We start from the raw sequence: 17,440 nt of genomic DNA, 5'->3' as shown, positions 1-17,440 counted from the left end.
AACTGAGTCATTGTTCAATTACTGTATATGCTAAATATGGCACCAAATGAAGTATTAAAGGAAAGACCACAGCAGAGAGAAAATGTATTTTTCTTTTAAAAAAAAAGTCATTATAAAATAGACTTTAAATGGAAATAGATTTGCAGGTTACTTTTATCTTAAAATAACAGGTTATGCCACGTGGAACTTTTCACAGGAAAAAAATAGCCATATCTCATTATAGTATTGACGTACTGAGTTACGTAAGCAACCTGCCTTTTTCCTAACTCTCCTTGTTTTAGCTGTGGATTAGGATTAAAAGACAAAACGTTTAACTGTGGGCCTCTTCTGTGAGAAATGCTTCTGTTCACTAGGAGAAGTGAATTGATATTAATAACATCTCAACTTTGAACAACGTTCTAACCGTGTCCACTCTGTGAGACTCTTCCCAATGACATCCTCAGTGTGGGTGTGCAAGGCTGTGCACAGCTGGTGATTAACCACCTCCATGTCAGCAGACACCACCACTCCTAGGCAACTAGTACACTCAGCATGGTTGCTTTGTACCTACTGTGTGCCTGACCTGGTGGACCTGTGTCCGGCCAGGAGTGTAGGCAACTAATGCACTCAGCATGGTTGCTTTGTACCTACTGTGTGCCTGACCTGGTGGACCTGTGTCCAGTCAGGGGTGTAGGCAACTAATGCACTCAGCATGGTTGCTTTGTACCTACTGTGTGCCTGACCTCATGGACCTGTGTCCAGCCAGGAGTGCCAGACAAGAGAACAGGAAAGCAGTGAACTGGAACACATTCCAGTTAGGGGCCTTTCTCCCCACACCCCATCCCCATCTCTCTTCCTCTTTTTTCCCCCTTTCTTTCTGTCTTTCCTTCTTTCTTTCTGGGGTAGTGGGACTTGAACCCAGGACCTCGCATATGTTAGGTGAACAAGTGCCATTGAACCTGGAGGTCCTCCAGCGTGCTAAGTAAACACTCTGCCCTGATCTAACCCCAGCCCTCGTGTCGTTGTTAATGTTTGCTTGGCTTGCTGGCTTTTTCTTTTGAAACGAGGTCTCTCTATGTTGCCCAGGCTGGCCTGGAACTCGCTCTGAATCCCAGGCATCCTGCCTCAGCCTCCTGAGTAGCTGGGATTGTAGACCTGTACCACAGGCCAGCATGCAATTTTGAGAGTCTCCTTGTATTCATCCACACAGTCACTGTTTGGGTAGTTGAGGAAAGTGTCCCAGCCTGTCAGGCCAGCCCACTGTCAAGCTGTGGGCGTCAGCTGGCTAGGCAGTTGCCCACACGGTTTTTCGGTATGCTGGGGATGCTGTGACAAGGACACCTCACTTGGGAGCCTTACTGAGACATTTCCTTAGAGGTGCAGACGTCAAGGTATTGGCAGGGGTGATTTCCCTGTAGAGAAATTGCCTTCTTCTCAAGACAGGGTTTCTCTGTGGAACTCGCTCATGTAGACCGGGGTGGCCTTGAACTCATGGAGATCTGCCTGCCTCTGCCCCCCGAGACCTGGGACTACAGGCGTGCGCCACCGCCACCCTGTGAGAAGTTCCCCTCTTGCTGGTCTTCATTGTATGTGGTCTTCTCTGCCTGTCCTGCGTTCCAGTTATCTTGTCTTTAAAACGTGCCAGGTATATTGAGTGAGGGCCCACCCCAGACAATTCATCTAACCTTACCTCTGCAAAGACCTGTCTCACCCATTTTGTGTGTGACTTTTTTTGGAGGTGGGGAAGGAGAGAGAATAAACAACCCATAATAATCCCATAATCTAGGCAGGGGTCAGAGAATGCATTTTTAGCAAGTGTTCAGACCATGCCACATAGGGAACACACTTTAAAAACCCTGCAGTTAGCCTTACTGGGTAGCACGAGGATTAAGAGGAGGCACCTGAGGTCAGCCACAGCCTTCAGACACCGGCTCCGTCATCCATCAACTGTGCCGCTTTATGAGGCTTTGGAGTCTTGATATTTGAAAAGGACACAGCTGTCTCCTTCACGGGCTGCCCTGAGGATTAAAGAGGGACTGTGTGTGGCTCAGGTGCTGTAGAGTCCTCTAAGACGTCCATCTGCCTCTATGATCACCATTGTCGTCTTAATGAACGTATATGTCATATATGTATATATACATGTATACATATCTGTATATGTGACATAGAAAAGAATGATGTTATTGGAGTTTGGAATTTATATTTAAAATGTGTAAGAGTACAGTTTTAAGTTTCCACTCAAATAGGTGTTACCTGACACCAAATCAAGCTTTCTAAATTTAATAAAATTTACATTTTACTCTTTGCTGGTATCCTCATCTGAAATTTCACAGTCCCTGTGATCTTTTTACTTGTAAAACATAATACAGCTAATATTTCCTCCCTTATTTCCACAGTATTCAAGAAATGTCAGAAATGCCAGCCAGGATGAGCCAGTTTGGAATGTTGTCTTGAAAGCAGATGTTTTATAGGAGCCCATAAAATGCCAGCACAGGTCAGGAATGAGCCCTTAGCTATGACACCAGCCTGCTAAAGAATTCCTCACTCAAGATGCGTTCAAATCCTCACGTAGCCATGAACTCTTCTGCTCCACGGCCCTTCTAAGAGGACAGGCAGCAAACATGTAGAAAACCTACAGGCTGCAGACTTCAGTAAGGAAGGTGCTGTGCGGCCGCTCCCCTGTCTGCTAGCGGAGCGTCCCTGCACCCGCTTCCTCTCATGGGTCCTGTCATTTCTACTTCAGGACAAGAGTTGTTCTGGACTAGAGGACTCTTTGAAAGTTCAGCTTTCACGAGCACAGTTGCCCTTCCTAAGTGAAAGATTTGCTACACTTCCTCTCCTCCTGGCCCTAAGGTGGATTCTTGTGTTATTATTATTATTTATTGAAGCTTTATTATTATAAAGAACTCCCAAGTAAAAAACACCATGTACCAATGTTACCAACATCTTCACATCTCAGTGACCATCTGTCCATTTAGAACAGCCACTGGGAAGCTTCACCCTGGATGTTACACTTTCAAGTATGTTTTTTACGCCCACATCCTCTACCAAAGCCTGAAAAAAACTGTGACTGAGTTAAAGCTTGAAATGCAACTAGCTTTGCTTTGCTTGTTTGTTTGTTTGTTTGTTTGTTTGTTTATAACAGGTTCTTACTATGTAGCCCTGGCTGCCCTGGAACTCGCTCTATAAACCAGGCTGGCCTCGAACTCATGATACCCACCTGCCTCTGCCTCCCGAGTGTGGCAATTAAAATTGTGCACCACCACCACCACCACGCTTGGCCCAAACAATCAGTTTTATATCCTTGACTTGTTTTTAAAACCCCTAATGATACTACAGGTGTAGTTGGTATTGCTCTTCTTTTCCAACAATACAGATAATTTAAGCAGAGGACAGGGAATGCGCCTTTTGTGCCTGTCTTCATTCACCAGCTCATACCCTACAAGCCCATGCATGTAATAGACAGCTCGTTCCTGTTTATCTTTTTTGTTGCTATGGTACCAGGAAACCAGGACTTTGCCAGGCAGGGCTAGTGCTGTGTGACTGAGATGCATCCCCACAGTTGGTTCTTGGAAACAGTCTTGCCATATAGCCCAGGCTAGACTCAAGCTCATCATCCTTCTTTTCGCCTCTGCCTCTGGAGTGCAGGAGTCACAGGCGTGCACCAATCTTCACCCTTTCTTCTCAGATAGCATTTCAATTTTCCCATTACTAGACATTTCCCTCAACTTAAAAATACATTTTTTCCATGATCATCAACCTAAAATTATACAAGAACAACAGAAAACCTTGGCAATGGAAATTGGGGTATTTTAGGCATTATTGGAGATACAGATCCAAAAATTATTTGTGGTCACTGTCAGAAATAGCTGATCCCATAAGCTGTACTCGGATGCCCGCTGTCAATCACTTTGGGCCCTAGGGACCTGCAAGTATTTTGGTGGTAGCTAAGCCTGAGAAAATGGAGGGGTGTTTGTCCGGTATGCCTGAGTTAAGAGCCAAACCGTCATGAGAGGGTTTAGACAGCAATAGAGCTCAGTCCAAAAGAGATGTGGACCGTCTCATTGACAAAGGGGAAGGGATGTGGACCGTCTCATTGACAAAGGGGAATGGATGTGGACCGTCTCATTGACAAAGGGGAAGGGATGTGGACCCTCTCATTGACAAGGGGAAGGGATGTGGACCTTCTTATTGAACAATGGGAAAGGGATGTGGACCCTCTTATTGAACAATGGGAGAAAAGGAGCCAGCTGGACCCTGTCAAGCCCTTATGGTCTGAGGGCCACTGCACTGCACCTGAGTTGAGGGCCCGTCACTTCGCCCAGTCTCGGATGCTGCAGGCCCTGATGATAGTGACTTTCTTGACTGTCGGTAATCTTTCCTGTGTTCTTAGGTTCCCGGCTGTCAAGAAGAAGTTCATGGCAGAGTTGAAGGAGCTGCGGCACAAAGAGCAGAGCCCCTACGTGGTGCAGAGCATCATCAGCTTGATCATGGGGATGAAATTCTTCAGGATTAAGATGTACCCGGTGGAGGACTTCGAGGCGTCCCTCCAATTTATGCAGGTAAGGTCCCTGAGGCACAGCTGCTTACCTCGTGGAGTGCCTTCCAGCAAAATACTGCAGCTGGAATGTGAGAACCCTACACAGGCACGTTCAAACTTCCCAGCACTACGGCAGGATGCACACGCAATAGAAACCGTATTTCTCGTTACAAAGAGCGTTTGCAGTATTGAGGGTAGAATCTGGGGCCTCGCTCGTGCTAAGCAAACTCTCCTCCACTACACTACAACCCCAGAACTTTTTAAAGTTTTAATTGTATCTCTTGGTTAACCAGGCTGGCCTCAAACTTGCAATCATCCTGCCTCAGACTCCCAGGTCACGTTTTATACTTGAGTCTTTCGCTTGCTGGCACGATGTAGTCTAAACTTCTGGTGATGCTGAGCCATGACAGTCATGGCATTTTCCGGGTCAGCCACACAGCCACCGAGGACTGTGCTGTGTACTGTGCTACTGTGGAAAATTAGGGATTTAAGAGAAAGTTCCCTTTATGATATGTTCCACTTAGGTTGAATGTATTGGTACAAAATACCATTATTAAATCAAAGAGTGTCTGCAGTTGAATATATATATATATATATATATATATATATATATATATATATATATATATATATATATATATATTTTCTACCTTCTAGGTAAGTCACAAAATGCCTTGATACCAAATAATGAATTTGCCAAAACATAATTCCTTTTTCAAATTTCTAGTTACCTTGGGAGTTGCCGCACCACGGAATTTCTTTTTCTTTTTTCTTTTTTTCTTTTCACCTTGGAATTTCTTGTTGTTGACTTTTCCCTTTCTCCTTCACCCACTGATACATATCACTCTGCGGTTAAACCATAGCTGATTCTTTGGTCATTTACTCAGAAGCACTGTGCTGGCCATAGTGGTGTTCACAAGCATAAGGACTTCCATGAAGAAATCTGTCTCCTCTGTACCATAAGCGGGAATCTTAACTTCGGATATACCCGACTAGCTCATCGTGGTGTTACTTATGAGAATTTAGCAGGATGCAAGTTTCCCTAAGAGAGGAAGGGAAACTGCCCTATCTAAAGAGGTTCCTCTATGGCTGCTGTCTCGTGATTTGGTGCTGATCTTACTAGAGAGTTGAGACGTTGAATCAGGAATACAGGCTGTACAGCTTTGGCTTCCTAGTTCCAAAGGCCACAGTCAGAAAGAGACAGCAGCTGTGGGTGAGGACATGGGGGAGCTAGAATCCTCCTGCACTGCCGGTGTGAGCAGCCAGCGGCCCAGTCACGTGGGAATGCAGTACAGCTAGCCTTCCTGTTAGAGGTAAGTGCAGGGTCGCAAGAGACCACCACTCCAACAGACGTGTCCGGACAAGGCAAAACTTCATCAAGAGGGTGTGTTCCAGAGAACAAGCACACTAGAAGAACCTGGCTCCCAAATGGGGGGTTTGGTGGGCAAAATAAGTGGGGTTACTGGAGCAGAACATAAGTACAACAGTTTAGTCATAATGACCTCCTGAAACAAGGACATGATTGCAAGGTGCTCATAACAAGGTAGTCATAGCAAGGTCGTCATAACAACCTTCTGAAACAGAGGTAGGGCTTGCAAGATGGTTTCTTAACTCTTTGAAACAAAGGCATGGTTGCCTCTCCTGGGACAGGCAGTACAGGACCACGTGTAGTTAAGGTTACAGGTGGGACACAGCCCAGTCCTTGAGAAACAGATTCGATTAGAAACAGGATGAGTCTTGTTTGCCTTTACTGTAAGAGGGCTTTCAGCCCTAGGATGGAGACTGGTTCTTCACTAGACACAAAAGGCTGCATCCGATACGAACCCATGTCACTGAAGTGTTCACAGGAAGCAGAGTATATCATAGAGTCCTAGGTTGCCTAGGTGGAGGACCAGAGTGGATGCTGGGATTGAAAGACAGCCAAACAGTTCGGTTTCCTGGGGGCAGGTTCATTAAAACATTGTAAGTTTGACTGTAGAATGGGAAGATGACTATAAATAGAGAATAAGAGTAGGAATTAAACACTTTAAAGGAGTGAGTTGCATTGGTGTGAGAACCATATCTCAATAAAGCTAACCCGTAGGGTGGGCGAAGGAGGGGTGACTGCTCGTGCGTGCGTCAACCTTCCTGGGTTTGGATTCAGGGCCAGGCTCCCTTAGCATCTCCCATACTCCAGCCTCAGCTACCTTGTCTGCAAGTGGTGATGTCACCAGAACTCAGTGGCTGTCAACTATTGTCTTATTCCAGTCTCAGTTAACAATGCACATATCCGCCAGGAGTCCTAGCACTCAGCACTCGGGAGTCAGAGCTAGGTGGATCTCTGTGAGTTTGAGGCCAGCTTGGTCTACAGAGCGAGATCCAGGACAGCAGGGCTACACAGAGAAACCTTATCTAGGAACAAACAAAAACAAACAGACAAAAAACCACACTCACAAAAAAGTAAACAAAAAAACAATGCACATGTCTATATACCTGAATACCCACTTGGGAGTTACTTATATACCTGTACAAAATAATGTAAAACAGGGGACCCAGATCCTAGGACCCAGAGGCTCCACCCACCATGGTCCGTCTGTCTCACAGACTTCATAGGCACAGATCATTCAACCTGGGATGAGGTTTGGCGGTACGGCGCTGTACTGAAGACCTTAGGAATTCTTTTCGCTAGTATTCCTACTAATGATTGAAAGCGAAGGAGGAAAGTTGGTATTGGCACAAACATGTGATCATCTAAGCCACAGGAAGTCACTAACACAAGGGAGAGGCTGGCAGGCCAACCTTCCTCCGGAATGAGTCCCTGGGCAACCAAAATACACTCCCTAGAAGGCAAAGGAAGTGGGGAAATGTTCCAGAGGTTTCCTTGCATGAAGGGAAGCCGTCCAGACCTGCTTAAGACATGATGGGAATAATAAACGCACCTACGTGCCAGGCCCTCACGTAAACAGTTTTGTAGGAGGGAGGCTGTCCGATGCTGAACCTAACTGCAATTTACTGGAATCGGCTATCTCTCTCCTGGGATCTCTGTTTGTAGGCTGATCAAGGGCCCAGGACCCCATGGAGAGTTAAGGAAGCCATAGAAATCTGTTGGAGATGGATAGATGGACGGATGGATGGATGGATGGGTGGGTGGATGGGTGGATGGGTGGATGGATGGATGGATGGATGGATGGATGGATGGATGGATGGATGGATGGATGGATGGATGGGTGGATGGATGGGTTGGTGGGTGGATGGATGGATGGATGGATGGATGGATGGATGGATGGATGGATGGATGGATGGGTGGACTGACCAACCAATGACCTGTGACTACAAGTGTGGCTGTTAGTCCTTTCAGGTGCCTTTTTTTTTTTTTAAGTAGAAACAGGAAGACAAAGAGAAAACAAGTCTTGGAAAGGTCCACTGGGGTCCTCACAAACATTTAGACCCCATGTGAGTCCTTGAATATGGTGACTTTTAATAGATCTCAGAATATGCTGTGTCTGTGTACAGGAGAATTGGGTTTATTCAAATGCACATTTCAATGCCTGTTTCCCTCCTGTGCTCGTTTTCTGCTCTCTAGGAATGTGCCCATTATTTTCTGGAGGTTAAAGACAAGGACGTCAAGCATGCCTTGGCTGGGCTCTTTGTGGAAATCCTCGTCCCCGTGGCTGCTGTGAGTTGTGTTTTTATTTCTAACAACTTCTTCAACTAGGATGGCACACCCAGCGGTTTCTTGAGTCGAACATTCACACGATTCTCTGTTGTAGGCTGTGAAAAATGAAGTCAACGTCCCCTGCCTCAGGAACTTCGTGGAGAGCCTCTACGACACCACGTTGGAACTCTCCTCTCGGAAAAAGCATTCCCTGGTTAGTAAACCACGGGAGAAGCCGAGCGCTGTCCCAAGTGGAGAGCCTGGAACTCCTGGGAAGAAATTGACTTGAAAAGAGGCCAAAGCATGGGAGCATTGCCCCAGCGCCTCAGTCTTCAGAGCTTGCGTTTAGCACAAACCCATGAATCACTGTAACAGAAGGGGATCACACCACATCACCTCAGACGAACCTTCTAGTCCGATGGACTTGGCCGTTTACTTTAGAGATTGGCTAAACTGAGGTTTTGTTTGAATTTCTGAGAAGTTTTTCTAATCTAAAGTTTATAACAACGGTTTCTCTTCTTTCTCGCAGGAGTGAGTCTGTACTAGCTAATTCCGATCTAGACACTCGGAATCAAAGTTTACACATAAAGAAAGAGAGGTGGGGTGTAGGCAGCTGCCTGCAGGCCCAGAGTTTCTGAAGATTGGGACGGAGTTCTTGGGGAGGCAATATACAGTATTTCAAGTTGCTGTGTGGTGAAATAAACTCTGGTAACCGCCAGGGGTATGCCAGGTGTAATCATGGCAGTGTAAGGAATGTCAATCGTTGAAGAGCTGGCCGCAGCGCTGGCCCACGCTGGTCTCCAAAGCATGGGCATCCTTGTCAGGGTCTGAGCTGGTACCTAGCTGTTCAGCTGGTAGCTGTAACAACTTTGCTCATTTGCCTGTACCCCGTGGTCATTGTGACGAATTGCTTGCATATGTTGACTGGTATTAGAGAGGTATTCAGTGGGCACGGTAGTCCAGAGTACTCTAGGACTACGTTTATGTGAAGAAGAAAAATGCTGAGTTGAAGTGCAGAGAAGCCCGTCCATTGGCCATTGTTTCTTGCTAGTCCAAGCAAACAGGTGTGTTTCTCTTTAAATCTCCCCCAGCCCTCCAGGTGGGCGCTACTTGGTTAAGCAGAATGACGGCGAGCTGGGTGCGCGGTCTTTGGATGGGTGCGCGGTCTTTGGGTGGGTGCGCGTTAGCTTTGCTGTCTTCTCCAGTTGCCGTGGGAAAGGCCTCAGTTAGGCAGGAAAAGCACAGTAGCACCTCTGTTTATTCCATCGGGAGCCAAGTCCTGCTGTGGTTACATTTGTCTTGGTAGTGTTTACCGGGACCATAACAGCTCTTTCAGGAATCTCCCTTAATCGCCGGAAGATCGCAGGAGAAAGTAAACACGTGTATCTGCCTCTAAGATGGGGACAAACTGCTAGATATTTCTGAGGGAAAAAGCCAAGAACATTTTCAAACGGAGTATGCCTTCATGGGCTGTTCTGGTTTGCTTCTCTGTTGCTGTGAAAAAAAAAAAAAAAAACACTGACTAAAAGCAGCTTAGGGGAAAGAAGCGTTTCTTTGCCTTGAGTAATTATCCCTCATGGACGGAAGCCAGAGCAGGAACTGGAGGCAGGAACTGAGGCAGAGGCCATGGAGGAGTGCTCCTTACTGGCTTGCTCCCCGCAGCCTGCTTGCTCAGCCTGCTTATCTTATATAGCCCAGGACCTGCCCACAGTGGGCTGTGTCCTCCTGTATTAATTAGCAATTAAGACAATGTCCCATAAACGCGCCCACAGGCCAATCTGGTGGAGGCAGTTACTGCAGCGAGGTCCCTCTTTCCAGGTGACTCTGACTTGTGTCAAATTGACAGAAGGAATGAGCGGGGTGGTTGTTTTATTTCTGTGGTGGCTGAGAGTACGATCTGAGATCCTAAGTTTGTTTTAAAAGTGCGTAAGTGAAAACCGAGTTAGTGAGTCAGCTTTCTGTATCGTTGCACACGAAGCAAACATAATACTGTATGTATATTCCTAGCCAGAGTTCTAGAAGATTCTCTCCAGTCATTATCAGGAAGCACTTATGAGTTCTCGTGTTTATACAGCATTGCTTTTATTTGGGGCCACACGGCCACAGAGGCGGTAATGAAGCCCTGGGTGCAGGGAATGTGCGTTTCCTGGTTACCGACTTGTGAGTCACCCTGTGACCTCTGCTCCTTTCTTCTCAGGCCTTATACCCCCTGGTGACCTGTCTTCTCTGTGTCAGTCAGAAGCAGCTGTTCCTGAACAGATGGCACGTTTTCCTCAACAACTGCTTGTCCAATCTCAAGGTTAGTGTTTGTCAACTCAACAACATCAAAAATAGTTTATAAAAAAATTTTTTTTCAATGAGCTGTTATTTATTTTTGCGTGTTTGAAACAAGGACTTAACTGCGCTGCCCAGGCTGACCTCAAATCCACAGTCCTGCTCCCTCAGGCTCCCAAAGGGCCAGGATTACAGGTGTAGGCCTCCACACCATATTGCAATAAAATTCTTAAAAGAATAGATTCATCTGCCTAGAGATAAACGAAATCTCTGCAGATTTGAGGGATATAGATCTGCTCTAGAAAGAACCCCTTTGAAGACAGAATTAAAACAACCTTGTACAGATCTGCCCAGGTATGTAACTGTTGCCATGTGTATCTAAGTGACAGGGAAATGAAATAATGGTTATACTCAGCTGACCTAAACAGAATTATTTCAGATAGACTGTGACACCTGTCCCTTTTGGTCTAGGTAGATATTTTGGAAACAAAAGCTCCGTTCTGTGGAGGGATTGTTCTATCAGAGAGCATTTGCCTCCTACCAGTCTGTGAATGTTTGTGTACTAACCACTTACTGCTCGCCAGGGGGCCAGCACAGGCGGTCGGTGAACTGATGAGTAAGGCCACAGCCCTTGGGACCAAGGAGCCTGTAATGAATACAGTTATAACAATTAGCTTTAAAATGGCCTTTGAATCAAATGAAAACATGCTCTCAATTTTAGTGACCAGTTGACACAGGACAAGTAGACAAGAACCCTCTGTGACATAAGATCAGACACTTCTGGCATGGTGATGCGTGCCAATAATCCAAGTGCTGGAGAAGCTGAGGCAGGAGGATTACAAAGTTGAGACAAGCCTAAACTATGTATAGCAAGGCCATTTTTCAAAAAGAAAAAAACCAGGAGCTGGAAAGATGGTTCAGCAGGTAAGAGCATTGGCTGCTCTTGCAGAGGACCTGGGTTCAGTTCCCAGCACCCACGTGGTGACTCACAACCACCTGTAACTCCAGTTCCAGGGGATCTGACGCCCTCCTCTGGCCTCTGTGGATGCCAGACACACAAGTAGCACACAGACGTACATGCAGGCAAAACACTTACGCACATTAAACTAAAATAAATGAATCTTTACAGATTATTTTAAAAACAAAACCAGTGCAAATCAAATTCTCACCTGTTGTCCAAAGCTGTGGCTCAGCTTCCTTCTCTGGTTCAATGTTTGCTACTTTCATTAAAACAAAACAAAACAAAACAAAACAAAACTAAAATTCTTGCATGTGCTTATACATGTTGCCTTGTTTTGTGTTTTGGTTTTTGGTTTCTTTTCCCCCAAGACAGTTCAATTTGGAGAAGTACTTAAGATTAATTATGTTATTTTGTAATTTACTGTAATTAAATAATGATCTACATGGACCTGATTTTAGCACTGACTGTGTCCTGGTTCTAAGAGCTGATGGTGAAATCCAAGATGGCAATCGTTCATTTCCTTCAAGTTGGCAGTGAAACCTCATAGCAGTGGGCAGCCAGTGAGGTTTTCACGGACTGCGCAAACTGAAATGCCTCTCAGGGTCATCAGCGGTTACACGGTGGCCACTCCTGGGCATCCTCCTGAGCGCAGTCGACTGCACCACCTAAGAATCATTTCCCCCGTTTGTCCACGTTTGCAGTTTCTGATCCTAGTACTTTAAATGTGTCTTTCACAGACAGGAAGTGGTCATTTTGTTCAAAACTGTGCCCGTTAGTTTTTGTCAACGGGATAGAAACTAGAGTCGCCTGGGGAAAAGGAACCCCCATTGAACGGCCTCCATCAGACTGGCCTGTGGACATAGTGTGGGGCATTATCTTGATTAACGATTGATGTGGGCGGGGCCACCCCTGGGCTGCTGGCCCCGGGTTCTATAAGAAAGCAGACTGAGCAAGCCACGAGGACCAAGCCAGTAAGCAGTGTGAACGGATTTTTCTTTGGGCCACCAGTATTGGGGAAAATTATAAAGGTCACTCCACGTAGTTAAAAGGAAGATTTATTTAGTGGATGACTTACAAATGAAGGAATGGATAGGTCGCGGGGGTCTGGGGAAGGCGTATAGCAATCCAGCGGTGTTCTCTGGAGCTCTGTACAATCAATCTCCACCATCCAGGGTCCAGGCGCAGAGATCGCGCCCAGAGCGAGCGCTTGCCCATCCAGCTCTCAGGTTTCCAGCACCTCCCCTCGCCCTGCCTCGTAGGCGTGACAGTTGCCAGAGTCTCAATGGGGGTTGGAGCTTCCAGATCCAAGCTGGAATGGCTACCCACTACACACCAGCTCACAAAAAAACAACATGGAGACTTATTGTTAATTATGAAAGCTCGGCCTTAGCTTAGGCTTGGTCCTAACTAGTTCTTATAACTTAAATGAACCCGTATCTTTTCTTCTATGTTCTTTTACGTGGCTCGGTTACCTTGACTCTCTACTGCCCATCCTGTTTTCTGTCCATGTCTCCTGGTGTCTCCCGAGCACCTAGATTCTCCTCCTCTTCCTTTCTCCCCCGGAAATCCCACCGATACCTCCTGCCTATCTACTGGCCGATCAGCTTTGTAATACACCAGTCACAGCGATACATCATCACACAGTGCACAAATATCCCACAGCAAACAGGGTTCTCCGCAGCCTCTGCATCGGTTCCTGCCCGCAGGTCCCTACCTTGGCTGGATGCTGAACTGTAAGTTCGAGGCCAAAATCCTTCCCCAAGCTGCTTTCAATCTATGTTCATCAGAGAAACAGCAAGGAACTAGAACAGAATTATTTTAATGATGAAGAATGCTTCTAACACAGCTTTCTGAATATATTTAATACATCTGGGGCTACAATTAAAATATTTTGTGCAGTAATTTATTGCTGTGGTCCAAGGAGCCATTTGGGAGGGATGGTCCAAGTTGTTTTTGAAACAGCAGAGCAGCTTGAATTATTTCAAATGAATTATTTCAAAATTATAATATTCTTTAGCGCTCCTGTCAAAGCCCACAGAAAATCTGAGTAAAGGGTTATAAACCGCCCCGGAAGGACATGAGTGTAGACCCAGACATGCTTCCCTACACAGGCATTTCACCCATTAGAAGGTTCTAAAGCAAGCATTGGTAAGACTGGGAAGAGCCTGTGGGATCAGTGCTACAGAGACTGAATCATGTCCCAGACTCCAGTGCCAGCACCAGGTCTGCATGTGCCCACTCTTGGTGGGAACACCAGGTCTGCACGTGCCCACTGTTGGTGGGAACACCAGGTCTGCACGTGCCCACTGTTGGTGGGAACACCAGGTCTGCACATGCCCACTGTTGGTGGGACGTGCTCGGAGTGGGCTGCCCAGGGAAAGGGCCCCGTGCCAAGTGTGGGCACAGAGCGACTCCACCCGGGAAGAGCTTCGGGCTGAATTTTGTAGAAGTCTTGTACTCCAAGAAACACGGCAGAGCCACTTGTTAGCCAAGATCAAGGCCAGGAGGGCCTGGTGTGGTGGCTCAGTGGTTAAGAACACTGGCTGCCTCCAGAACCCACACCCATAACCACCCATAACTCAAGCTAGGGGAACTGCCACCCTCTTCTAGCCTCTGTGGGCACCTGCACACACACACACACACACACACACACACACACACACACACACACACACACTTACAAGTAAGGATCTTTTTTTTTTTTAAGATTTATTTATTTATTTTGTATACAGCATGTATGACTACAGGTCAGAAGAGGGCACCAGATCTCATTACAGATGGTTGTGAGCCACCATGTGGTTGCTGGGAATTGAACTCAGGACCTCTAGAAGAGCAGTCAGTGCTCTTAACCTCTGAGCCATCTCTCCAGCCCCACAAATAAGGATCTTTAGAATAAAGAAATGTAAGGAAACCCAGATATGATTGTGGGCACCTGTGATCCCAGCTTTGGGGAGACTGAGGCAAAAGAATTGCCACCTTTTCACCCCCCCCCCATCTTTGTCTTGTCTTCTTTCATTTACGAATTTAGAAAAGGATTTATCACATATTCATCCTGGGCTACACAGAATCTTCAAGCCAGCTTAACAAGAGCCTGTTTCTAAATTCGTAAATAAATGTCAGGTAATATGTATGGGTAGTAAACTGTTAGAATTCACTGCCCCAAGGGCAAAAGATATTCAAAGTGCTTGATGAACTTCAAGCAGAATAAAGTTCTGTCATTTATGTTTAGATCTGAGCCCAGAAAGGATTTGAATGAGACTGTTTCTAATATGGCTAATGTATAAACACACTCTAGCCCCCATTTTACACACTCCATAGAGAGGAAATGCCTGAAGAAAATAAATGGCTTCAGAAGCAGACTTTACCTTGAATAGCTTCAGGATTTTATATTTTCTGTTACACCGTTCCATTGCAAAAGGAACCAGAGCCTTCCGAATGTACCCTTTTCACAGTCTCTTCCCCTGCATCCTTCTCTGCCCCCCTGATGCTGCGGCGTGAGGAACTGTTCTTAGGCTAGAGAGATGGCTCAGTGGCTAAGAGCACTGCCTGCTCTTCCAGAGGTCCTGAGTTCAATTCCCAGCTACCACATGGTGGCTCACAACCATCTGTAATGAGATCTGGTGCCCTCTTCTGGTCTGCAGGTGTATATGCAGGGAGAGCCCTGTATAAATAATAACAATAACAATAACAATAATAATAATAATAATAATAAAGAAACAGTTCTCTGTAGACGAATTTCTAAACAGTCTTATTAAATAAGAAACACAGAACCAAATACAGAGGCAATAGCCGAAGAGATCAGAGCGAATAGCGAGGACTAGCCTTACCTTACCACCACGCAGTAGCTTGCACAGTTTCCTCCTGTCTGACCTGTGCTTTTATTGCCTTCCTCTTCTGCCTTCTCCTTGGCTCTAAGCCCAGCCACATGACTTCCTCATCACTGCCTGTCTATATAGACCTCAAGGTCTCTATGGTTGGTACTGGGATTAAAGGCATGTGTCACCACGCTTGGCTGTGTCCTTGACCACACAGAGACTCTGCCTGCCATGTGATCGGATTAAGGGCGTGGGCTACCACCACCTGACTTCTGTTTATGGCTCGCTGACCTCTGATCTCCAGGCAAACTTTATTTATTAACATAAAAATAAAAAAATCACATTTCAGCACAAATAAAGTATCACCACATTTCCCCTTTTGTTCTAATAAAAAGAAAAGAAAAAAGCTATAAGTAATATAAGAAAAATATATACAATAAGTACAATAACTATATACAATAGTTCTCCATCAGTGTCAGTCACCGCTGTGTTTAGACTCGACGGCGCCTCCCCTTGGTCAGTGTCTGCAGGTGCAGCCCACAAGTCTGCAGGCTCTTAACTGCAGCCAGGTGACTTGATGCACAGGGTCAGCTGGCAGGCCAGGGGATGCGTTGGTGAGCGGCAGAGAGTGTGCCGCTGGTGAGTCCAGCTGCCGCTGCTTGCTGACGTCGATCCCAACAGGCTTTGCGTGAACTCAAAGCAAGCCGTGGAAAGGTGAACATGTCACTAGCTCGGCTGCCGCGTCACTGATGAGTGCCCACGTGACGGATTAGGTCCAGTGGAGATGTGCACTGAAGCCCACTGGTTTCCTAAATGATTTTCTCACCAAGCCTCAGAGCCATCCTGAATCCATCCGTGTTCGTTAGTGGTTAATTAATGGAGACAGATCCTAAAGAGGGGAATGGCCTTTGACTTAGACCCCGAAACCTCTGACACTGAAATTGGTGGTACGAGAATATGCCAATCATGACTTCATCCTGAATCCATCTGTTGAACACCAAGACAGCTGAGGAGGAGAGGCTGTCTTCAGGTAGAGCAATCCACTGCCACAGCAACACTGCCAGGCAGCCGCTGAGTTATTTTAGGCTGCCGTAGAAATTTGCATATTCTCACCCTGTGGCTATACTGGGGCTAGACTGCCTCGGTCGGATGCTGGCTCTGCCCTTAATAGCTGTGTGGCCTTATGTAAGTCGTCTGACCTCTCTGTGCCTTCTTGATTTCCTCATCTGTAGAATGAGAACCACTTGTCTACTCTGTATATTTTTGTGAATATCCGAGTTACTAGATATCAATAGCTTTTCATCGCCTAACGAGATGCCTGAGGTATCCATTTATAAAGGGAAACCATTTGCTCTTGACTCATGGTTGTGGAGATTCCTGTCAAGGGGCCCTTTGCAGCGAGTCTGCAGTCAGCAGCACATCTGGATGTGACAGGGCGAAATGGCTCCCCTCGTTGCCGAGGAGGTAAACAAGGACTCAGTTCCCACAATCCTCTTGAGCCCAGTAAACTACAGATTGCCCACTAAGTCTCTGCCTCCCAGCGGCTCCAGCTCCCAATAACACTGCAGTGGGCACTAAGCCTTAAATCCTGGGGTTTTGGGGGGGGGAACTTAACCATGACAAACTCTGAGGGTAGTGTCTGACGTAACCAAGCAACACGTGCCACACACATTCCAGCTTCTGAGACAACGGTTCTCACTAAAGCAGAAGCCCCAGCTGTCCCTTGCTAGCCATTTGTCCCTTGAAGGTTGAGCAATTTGTCAGTGGATCTCAGTTGTCAGCCCCTCAAATGATGCCATGTTAGCATCAAAGAGCTCTGGGCCTGCAATGACGTGCATTTAAACACAGGAGACTCCGTGTCACCGTACTGTCTCGGTTGTTTCAACCACTGTTTGTTTGGGGTCTTGAGACATATCTAACCTGCTGGACAGTGGTCACTGGGGATGGAAAGATGAGCAAATGGAGTTGCCCGGAGCTCGCAACCTGACAGGAAACTTTCAAAGAGCAGAAAACCATGGGGAGAATCGGCAGGGCCACTGAGAGCCTCTCCAGGGCCCATGGGAGGAGGGAAAAGATGGGTTATGTGGTAGGAGGGTGGCATCTGGGGCTGGCTGCCCGGTCAGGAGTTTCCTAGTAGAGTTTGCTAGGGAAGCATCCAAGCATTTAGGGGATTGCAGAAGGATGCTATGATATGAAGGGTACCTCACCTTGAGGTAGGGACCAAGGTGGTCCCTGGC

General features: G+C 46.5%; 1 protein-coding gene across 6 annotated transcripts in view; it reads left to right on the top strand.

Moving 5' to 3' along the window:
• The window catches only part of Fry (FRY microtubule binding protein), a 394,509-nt gene that overhangs the window by 239,290 nt on the left and 137,779 nt on the right, over positions 1-17,440 (top strand). For all 6 annotated transcript variants that reach the window (XM_076560830.1, XM_076560829.1, XM_076560825.1 and 3 more), the window contains 4 exons: positions 4,373-4,541; positions 8,082-8,174; positions 8,269-8,367; positions 10,351-10,452. In XM_076560830.1, the coding sequence (XP_076416945.1) occupies positions 4,373-4,541; positions 8,082-8,174; positions 8,269-8,367; positions 10,351-10,452 (463 nt within the window). The remainder of the gene's footprint in view (positions 1-4,372; positions 4,542-8,081; positions 8,175-8,268; positions 8,368-10,350; positions 10,453-17,440) is intronic.

Source organism: Peromyscus maniculatus, chromosome 23 (assembly GCF_049852395.1).
Source record: "Peromyscus maniculatus bairdii isolate BWxNUB_F1_BW_parent chromosome 23, HU_Pman_BW_mat_3.1, whole genome shotgun sequence".
NCBI lineage: Eukaryota > Metazoa > Chordata > Mammalia > Rodentia > Cricetidae > Peromyscus > Peromyscus maniculatus.
This window is presented reverse-complemented; position numbering and strand designations above follow the sequence as displayed.